At 38.5% G+C, this 9,786-nt stretch overlaps 1 protein-coding gene across 1 annotated transcript in view; it reads left to right on the top strand.

Moving 5' to 3' along the window:
• Nucleotides 1-1,568: 1,568 nt before the first annotated feature.
• Nucleotides 1,569-9,786, top strand: part of SLC7A11 (solute carrier family 7 member 11) — a 93,468-nt gene continuing 85,250 nt past the window's right edge. The window contains exons 1-2 of the mRNA XM_007129093.4: nucleotides 1,569-2,178; nucleotides 5,769-5,895. Coding sequence (XP_007129155.1) covers nucleotides 1,902-2,178; nucleotides 5,769-5,895 — 404 coding nt within the window. The 5' untranslated portion in view covers nucleotides 1,569-1,901. The remainder of the gene's footprint in view (nucleotides 2,179-5,768; nucleotides 5,896-9,786) is intronic.

The following is a 9,786-nucleotide window of genomic DNA, read 5'->3' as shown; positions in this document are numbered from 1 at the left end:
GAGCACTGATGTGGTATCATTTCCTCAGGTGCCAACATAACAGAAAACAGTCTGACCTTCTCCATGCTACTTTCTAGTGGCTGTTTCTTTCTTGGGTCATCCTGACCCCCTCTCCATCCCCACCTCCACCTTGCACACACAAGTTTTCTGTCTGTTGTCTTTGCTCAGATGTTCAGAAGCATATTTAATCGTGTTTGCAAATGTAGCTTCAGGGTAATGATAACATCTAATTCTTCTCACTGAATCCAAAACCACCTATGACCACAGCCAAAAGTGATACCTAGGATTTCTTTTCTTTCGGTATTTGTTTTATGGACACTTAAGGTTAAGAAAGTTAATAGGGTTTTAAAATGTTTGCCTTTCTTACTGTTTCAAACTAAACATTTAAAAAAAATTTTTATTGGAGTATAGTTGATTTACAATGTTGTGTTAGTTTCAGGTGTACAGCAAAGTGAATCAGTTATACCTATACATATATCCACTTTTTTAATATTCTCTTCCCATAAGGCCATTACAGGGTATTGAGTTCCCTGTGCTATATACAGTAGGTCCTTATTAGCAAACTAAACATTTTAATCTTAGCTTATATTTCTAATTCATTCTAAGTTTATAATCATAATCTAACAATAGTTGCTATACTTTAGAAAAAATTCCTGCATAATCTTAACACTTTCCTCAATTTTATCCTGTGTATCCCTTCTCAAGCCTTTGTTATATGCATGTTTTTATATCATTGTAAATTTTGCTTAATTTTGCAATTAGGTTTGTGTGTGTGTGTAATTTGTTGGAACCACATGCAGATGAAGAGTATATCTTTTACTTAGTTGAGGAGATCACCTAGCACTTATGAGAATCAGAAAATGACTCTTTCCTGGAGTGACTGTAATTTTTGAAGTAGTCACACTCAGATGGCAATTTTAAGTACTGGTGTTATTGCGGGTAGTAAGAAATAATTTTTATCTTTTAATGTTAAGTAAAACTCACAGTTGTTATGTGCATGACAGCAGCTATACGGAATCATTCTAGGTTTGTAAATATTAGATTTGACCGTGTTGCTAGGAAACCCCAAAATAAAAAGAAATTTAAATAAGCAGGAAGCATCATGAAATCTCAATTTTGTTGCTATAAACAATGCAGCTTTGAGTTCTGTTCTGTGATCAAAAGGTTGGTATAAACTGTTTTACTTGTACGTTAAAAGAAAAGAAACTCCTTTCAACACAGTGATCATTTCCTGTTTCATTTTTCATTTTCTTCTCGAGTGAAGAGCTTTTGTCCCTCACTAGGAGTTGCCTGAAATCTCTGGGAAGGTCTGTTCCGAATTTACTACTTCTGGATTGGTTAAGATCTCTGTTAAGAGCGTGCTTTGTTCTCTGAAAGCTTTGGTCAGTTGAGCAACTTGCAGCTCGTGGTAAAAAAAAAAAAAAAAAAAAAAAAAAAAAAAAAAAAAAGAAAAAAAGAGCTGAGTAATGCTGGAGGCTTCTCATATGGCTGATGCAAACCTGGAGAATTTGCATCATCATGTAGCTGGAGTAAGTTGGTGTGACAGGCAGGAGCTTAAATACCAGCCCATGAGGAAGTTGAGCTGGGCTGTAATGATAGGGCGGCAGCCGCAGCCTCAGCGGCAGAGGTAGTCGGGGAGGTGGAGGAACCAGCACACCATGGACGAACACACAGGTGTTCCTGTGAGTAATTAGACTGCGGAAGGCGAAAATACACCTTAGAGTTTTTACCTGGGAGCACACTAGCGCTGAGAAGGAATCTGAAGGCAAAGAGGAAGAGATCACATCGGTCAGTCACCCCGAGAGACACCAAAGTTGAAAGTTTGGAGGTTTTATTCTTTTAATTTTTTTTTTTTTTTTTTTCTTTTGCTCTCTTTCCTTTCTTCCCTGCGGGTCGCTACCATGGTCAGAAAGGCTGTGGCATCCACCATCTCCAATGGGGGTTACCTGCAGGGCAGTGTTAACGCGACGCTGTCTTCCCTGGGCGGCAAGGAGCCACCTGGGCAGGAGAAAGTTGTGCTGAAGAGGAAAATCAGCCTGTTAAGAGGGGTCTCCATCATCATCGGCACCATCATCGGGGCAGGAATCTTCATCTCTCCTAAGGGCGTGCTCCAGAACACGGGCAGCGTGGGCTTGTCCCTGGTTGTGTGGACGGTCTGCGGGGTCCTGTCACTGTTCGGTGAGTGTTGTTGCTTCCCTGGGGGTGTGTCTGTGGGGCTGGGAGCCGTGCTCTCTGGGAGGACAGAGGGTGATTTCTAAGGAGGGAATGAATGGCCGAGGCTCCCCAGATTTTCTGATCTGGGGGCGAGATAGGCAAACTATCCACGCACGCCCTCCGCTGTTGGCGGAGTCCTGAATTCCCTGACATTGCGACCTGTAGGCTGTGCTCGCCTTTCCTGACTAAGGTAGATTATTTTCTGATTTTTCCCCGTGGCAGTGAACGTCAAGGCTGGCTTTGATGACCCAGTAAAATACAGGCAAGCTTTCTGTACCAGGCATTTGTGCTCAGTTACCTGTGTTTGGGGCATCTTGGCAGCTGGCGCGCTGAATGAAACACCTGTGAAGTGAAAACCAGGTGTGGCCTGTTGAGACACGGAACTGAGCGTTCGGCAGAAGTTCTACTGACTTTTTGTTGGCAGAACAAATGGGTGGCAGTCTTTGCCTTTTTAATTTTTTAACTTCATGCGCTTGTCAGTTCCCAGTGTTCTTTCAAAAGTCCTTATTGTGGAAAGAAGTGTGATGGCATATAATTCAGTTCCTTTTGTAAATGAGAATATGGCAAGGGTCTGAGCATATTTCACATCTTTTTCCACTTTTCATCTCTCCCCAGTACCCATAAACCTTTGCAATATAAATTGTAAAATTGGAATTGGGTGTTAGTTTGCTGTGTTTGCCCAGCTCTGTTTTCTTCATTTCTGGTTCACTTGGTCTTAAGAGACACAGGTCATTGGTCCACCTGTCTGCTGAGTTAGTCTAAACAGAACTGGTAGAAGAAGTATGATTATTAATTTGTCTTCAAAATCTAGATCTCTTTTATTGACGTGATAATTAATAGTAAAGAGGTAATAAATGTCCCCTCATGAGGTGGGCACATTACTAGAAGGCTGCCTGGGTTAGTTGTGAAGGTGACAAAAACTGGTGAATGGTCAAGAAAATTAAATTTTATTTATGTTATGGGAAAAATGTCTAAGACGTATTTGCTCTTCTCTGGCAAACGGTGTATTCTGATTTCAAAAGATACTGTTCTTTAAAGGTACTAACTCTTTGTCCAAACTCTAGGACCAAGTACTAACTCTTGGTCCTACACGGACCAATCCATTTATTCTTAAGGCCTTGCAGTGTTTTCAGCGTGGGTTTGAGCATTCTTCTAGAGAACTCAAACTTCCTTAATTAGGAAGAAGGTATTTTAAATGAAACTTGTTAAAACAAAAGCTGTATAGAAAGCTCTACAGAGGAATTATTTTGGGGTCATTCTAGCTTACAAAGAGTTCGTGGTATTCATGTGGTGTGGCATATACGTTTATAGGTGAACAAAGAGAAACTTAACCGTTGATCTTTCTAAATGACTGTGCCTCCTCAGCCTTTAATCTTCTCCAACACATGGTATATTCAGAACAAATCAGTGTCTGAGAGGAGAAACCATAACCGGTTTCCTGGATTTTGCATACTGTGAGCATGCAGCTCGCACTACGTGATTCCATTTTCGTACACAATAAAAGGTTATCCAGATATAATAAAATGGATGGCTCTGAGCATTAACTAGTTAAAGTGATGAAAGGGATGTTGCCCTGTACTAAGGAAGTATGCTTCTGCATAAGTATATCATCTCAAGAAGTTCAGGAAAAAAAAAAAAAAAGCTAAAGGGACTAGCTAAGTTTATACTTGAGTTGGTATTCTGTGATTACTAACTGCAGGGAGTGTGCTCCTGTAGTAACCTATTTAATCTATATTTGCATTGCATTTGTCACTTAAGTTACTAGGAACTTTTGATAGGAGTGCCTTCTTAACAGGAAGCAAAGCAAAATATAAGGAAAGAAATCCTTTGTCTTAGAACTCTAGAACTCTGGAGCTAAGAGTAAAGAATTTGTGTATTGGATTTACAGGTTTTTTTAAAGCCAGGGTCAATACATGGATTCTTACAACCTCTTTTGAACTTTTTTCATCTGGGTAAAAATGGTTATGGAGCTTGAGACCTTTAAATGAAAATTTCCTTTCTCCAGCACTCAATTTAAACCTGGGGCAACTATCCTGGAGTTTCAGCAAAGCATACAAAGGTCTAGGTATTGATTCTTGGGGGATAAATTCTGAGGTACTTAAGACACTTTCCAATAACATTTTATATTGGCTGCTTCTTTGTACAGCCCACCAACATGGTGATTCGTTTCCAACAGAGAGTGAATTGCGACTAGTTACAATTAGTTGTAAATAGATAGGCTAGATCAGTGATCGCCAAGTATCAATCTGTAGACTAGTTACTTTAAAATTAACCTGTGTGAATTTCAAAATAATAGATTTTCTTGGATGCCTCTATTGGACAGTCTGGCCTCTCTTGGTTAGAGAGTAGGTCTGGGGTATAGCCTTGGCATTTGTTTTCAAATAAAAAATTCTCCCCAGGTGACTCCGAAACAGTACTAGGTTCAGGAATACAATAAGTGATACAGGAATACAATAACTGACGCTAAGATTTTGCTGCATATCCAAATTACCTTCATGTTGGACAGTTCTACCTGAAGCTTTACTGATGAGTAATAAGTTCCCACACTTTGAGCCCCCAGGCAGAAATTCTGTCTTACATTTGAGTACTTAGCCGTGTGGATAGAACTTTTCACATCATGTCAAAATATATTTTTCATTTTCTTGGAAATTAATTGCGCACATTAGTAGGTATAGCTGTATTTCATGAGGTGCTTTCTGTGTGTCAGGCCCAGCGCTGTCCTTGGCACCCATTTTATTTTTAAACACACAAACTCCTTGTGATGTGAGAATTAAGATCTTTATTTTACAGAGGATGAAACTGAGGTTTGGGGAGATATATAACTTGCTCAACTCTGTGTGAAGTTTATTGCTAAATGTTAAAATTTGGTCTATAGTTAATTTTACCTAACGTATGTAAATATGTCATAGCACCTCTTTTCTAAAAGTATGTGTTATTTCAGCCATACAGAGTGTGTACTTCGAAGACATGAAAGAAAACCTTTCCTAAAAACAGAATATCTGCGTCAAAATTCATTTTGTTGACAAACAAAACATATCCTACAAATTAAATGAAGCCTTCCAAAGCCTCGAGTCCATACTTCTCTGGAGAACAGATGAATCTTATTTATTTTGACATGCCACAGAAATATCATTTATTAAAAGGATTCTCAATATAATGAGGTCAATTTGTGATAATTCCTTGTCTTGATGTGAGGTTCTTTGAAAAATAGGTTAGTAATATTGGCATCCATCTACTCTTTTTCTCTTGTTGTCGGGTTTGAGATTCAAAATTCTTAATAATATGATATTGTTTCAGAAGTTTGTCCTTACTATTTCAAGTAAAATTACATTGTTTGAATAGAATGAACGAGATCTCAAATGTGAGGAAGTTACAAGAGGAATCTGGAGGCTCTTAGGAACTCGATGACTGTTATTAATTTTGAAAAAGGATGTCATTCAGATCAAAGGATGTAGTAACATCTCACACAACAGAAACATTGTTGTATCCATTCTACTGCTGGATGACTTGGTAATATTTTAACGTTTCACCTTTTTATTATAAATATTTCACAGGAGCCTTATCCTATGCTGAACTGGGTACAACTATAAAGAAATCTGGTGGTCATTACACATACATTCTGGAAGTCTTTGGCCCATTACCAGCTTTTGTACGAGTCTGGGTAGAACTGCTCATTATACGGTAAGAGCCTACATACAAAAAAATTAAGGAAAAATAAACCTATTCATTATACCATTTTTTTAATCACCTTGATTATTTTTAAGTAGTTAGAAATATACATGTCATGCGATTATGTGGTAAACATGTCTACTTCAGGACATAAAATCTGTGATGGAATACCTTTCTCAATTAATGTGTTTAATGTAATTTTGCCACTGGCGGTAGTTTCCCAACCCTGCCAAACTTTTAAAGCATCTGCTTTTTGTTAATATTCAGTTATTCTCCATGACATTTTCAGGACAGATGCTGACTTGTAAAGGATATGAAGCATCAAAATCTACCTTGATAAATCAGACCTTTTGTTTGATTGTAAATCATAATTAGACAAAATTAAATGTTATGTTCTAGGAACTGGAGTTTTTCTTCTTGTAGATTACACCATTAAGCCACCTTAGTTCACTCAGTTTTCGTGACTAGGAAACTTCTGTTCCTAGCAATTTAGTATGTCACCAAGTTTTTTTTTTTTATTTTTTTTTGGCTGCATTGGGTCTTCATTGCTGCACGTGGGCTTTCTCTAGTTGCGGCGAGCAGGGGCTACTCATCACTGCGGTGCGCGGGCTCTTCATTGCGGTGGCTTCTCATTGTGGAGCACAAGCTCTAGGCACACGGGCTTCAGTAGTTGTGGCACGCGGGCTCAGTAGTTGTGGCTCGCGGGCTCTAGAGCACAGGCTCAGTAGTTATGGAGCATGGGCTTAGTTGCTCCACGGCACGTAGGATCTTCCTGGACCAGGGCTTGAAACCATGTCCCCTGCATTGGCAGGCGGATTCTTAACCACTGCACCACCAGGGAAGCCCGTTAACAAGTTTTATACTCTATAAAAGAAAAAAACTTCACTTGTCACAGATGACTCATGTCCTTATCTTAAATCAGTGAACTACAGTTGAGAAAAGCTTTTTTGAGTTTATTTTTGTAAGAATACGTTCCTCTTTCCTGATTGTCCTGGTTTAAAATCAAACCAAATAATGCTAAGTCACTCTGAACAGCAAATTTCCTCCAACTTTGTGGGAAACTTATGATGTCACCTGAGAAGTTTAAAAGTATCCTGAAGGCAAACGGCATCCATGAAACGTGACTAGCACATTCTGATTGCACAGTTTAACATATGTAAGTAGAGAAACTTGCTCTTACTATAAACTTATCAAACTTACACAGCTGAGAGCTCCTGTGAGCTTTTATCCTGTCATGTGGGGCTAAGTGGCAAATGCAGAGCTAATAAGTGTTGACTTAACACTAATCTTGGTTTTTATAGTTCTAGGAGTCTCTTTTTTATCAAAGTGCTTAGAGTAGTATTTACTTCTTTGTTAAATCTGTTCTCATTTTAGATAATTCTGCATTATTTAAAATTTGTTATAATGAAATAATGATAAAGAGGTATTTTGTTCCTTTTCTAAACTCTGAGATTTGCCCGGGATGTGCCTTCCACTCTTTTCTGATAATCTGAATATTACTCTTCAAAGGTCAACTTAAATTCTGTCATTTCCACAGTTAATTTCCTGTTCACCCTAGTTTATAGTACGACTTTCCTCTCTTAATTCTTCTGAAAAAAAATGCAGTTTCTTCTTCTCATTTGACATTGAACATGATGTTATATAACCTTACTTAATATTTTAGGAATCCGTGCTCTGTTTCCCTGTTAAAACTGCAAGCATTTCAAGCATATAAGACCAGGTCTCACACTTTGTGTAACCCTTCTACTACTTACTTCAGTGCCCTGATTATCAGATATTAAACTCTTTTTGAACAAGTAACTGAAAGATTAAGGTTATAATATTTTGAATACAACATACTCAGCATTCAGATGACTACACTACTTATTTAGAGTGCTGGCCTGTCAGGACAGTAGGCTTTTGGAGCCTGATATAGCTGGACTTGAGTCCTGCTTTAGTCGTGTATTGGCTGATTGTATTAGCAGTCTGATGAGCATGATCATTCCATTTGCAGTAGTAGCACCGATACAGCGCTTATGCATTCACGTATTCATTCCACAAAATGCTACGGAATGGTGAATGGCAAGTTAAAGAGACCTGAAGTGGAGTGAGCCATGGTTCCTATTCTCAAGCAGCTCATAATCAAATGTTACTTTAATCACAGGAGAGCTACTTCGTGGGGTGTGTGTGTGTGTGTGTGTGTGTGTGTGTGTGTGTGTGTGTGTTTACAGAAGAAATTACCTAGATATATTCTAGAAGCTTTTTTAATGGGTTCATATATTTCTTTGTAAGAATGGACTCACATTACTCAACTGGTTTCTCAGATAGGCAGAGTAATGAATGGCTTGAGGGGTGACAAGATACCTAGGTACTTTAACATTTCTCTTCCATTGAAAACACCCATGGTACCTAAATACTTACTATTAAAATTGTACATCAGATTAAGTCACTCATGTCAGAATTAGTCTGTAAAAACAAATCTTAAGGGGAAAAAAAATCACACATCAGGGGTCATTTGATTGAATTCACACATTCACTATATATTCAATATTCATTGGGTTTCTACTGTATGACAGATACTATACTATACAATGAAGATGAAATAATGATTAAGATGGACACAGCCTTGTACTCATGGATCTCAGGGTCAAATGAGGGAAATAGTTATGAATCAAGCCATCACATAAGAGAATATACAGTTACTACTGTGATACACACTGTGAAAGAGAAGCCATGAGGTTCCGGAAGAGAGTATACTCTGGGAGATCTAACCCAGTCAGAGGACTGGAGAAGCTTCCTTGGGCAAAAGACTGAAGTAAGACCTGAGGTATAAGAAACCATCTGTGAGTTGCAGGGGCCTCAGGCAAAGGGTATTCATATCCTTGTGTGGGAGGAAGCACACTGAAGAGGAGGGAAAAGCTTAGAGCAGATAGAGCCTTGAATTGAAGAGTTTTTGCATATCCTGAGCATGTTTAGAAAGCACTAAGATGTCATGATCAGATTTTAATTTATACGTCAAAAATTTATAAATGATGGCGACCGAGAAAAATAATCTTGTTGGGGTGAGGAGAAGGTTCTCTTGGAAAAGAAAAAAAAAAATCAAGAAATCTGTCGTGCTAGTACTGGCAGGTCAAGGTTGGAACACATAATGGTGGTTGGTTTTCTGACAGTTAGGAGTTGGACATGGGTGTTGTATAACCATGAAAAGGAAGATAAGCTGAAAGGGAAGACAGGCAGGACAAAGTAGGTGATATCAAGGACTTGCCTGTGTATCTAACAAATATGCATTCATATATAGATATATTTAAACTGAAAAGGCATCTGTAATTTTTGCATAGAAATAGTTGAAAAATCAAGATAGAATGGTTTGTTACCTATTTCATTATATACCTGAAGTTATTGCATTTTCTTATTTCATGCATGTTTTCTCCATTTGTAAAATTACAAGAGTACTTTTACTTTTAAATGTATACTTTGCATCTAAATATTTCTGTGGAATTAAGAATAATCACTTGGCTCTTCAAGTTTTGGTCTGTATGGAAAACCAAGACTAATACGATATCAAGCACATAAGCGTATATTTGCAGTGAACACTTATTAGTACTAACTTTTTTAAGGTGGGTTTTGTGTTCCTTTTCTGACCATGCCCCAGCCCATTAGACCTGCACTGTTAATGCATTCATACTGTGCTGGAGTTTAATTGTTGACTTACTGAGAAAGAAGACTGCTTCTTGTGAGGCCCACCTCTGTCAGGATCTCAAGTAATAAACTAAATTTTTAAGAAAAAGTCAAATATGGGAAGGCAAGGGCAAAACTGACAGTACCCAGCCTGGTACCCAAGGAGATGGGAAGTTTAAGAAGTAGCCACCAGGGCTTCCCTGGTGGCACAGTGGTTGAGAATCCGCCTGCCGGTGCAGGGGACAC

Source organism: Physeter macrocephalus, chromosome 7 (assembly GCF_002837175.3).
Source record: "Physeter macrocephalus isolate SW-GA chromosome 7, ASM283717v5, whole genome shotgun sequence".
In the NCBI taxonomy this organism is placed as follows: Eukaryota; Metazoa; Chordata; class Mammalia; order Artiodactyla; family Physeteridae; genus Physeter; species Physeter macrocephalus.
This window is presented reverse-complemented; position numbering and strand designations above follow the sequence as displayed.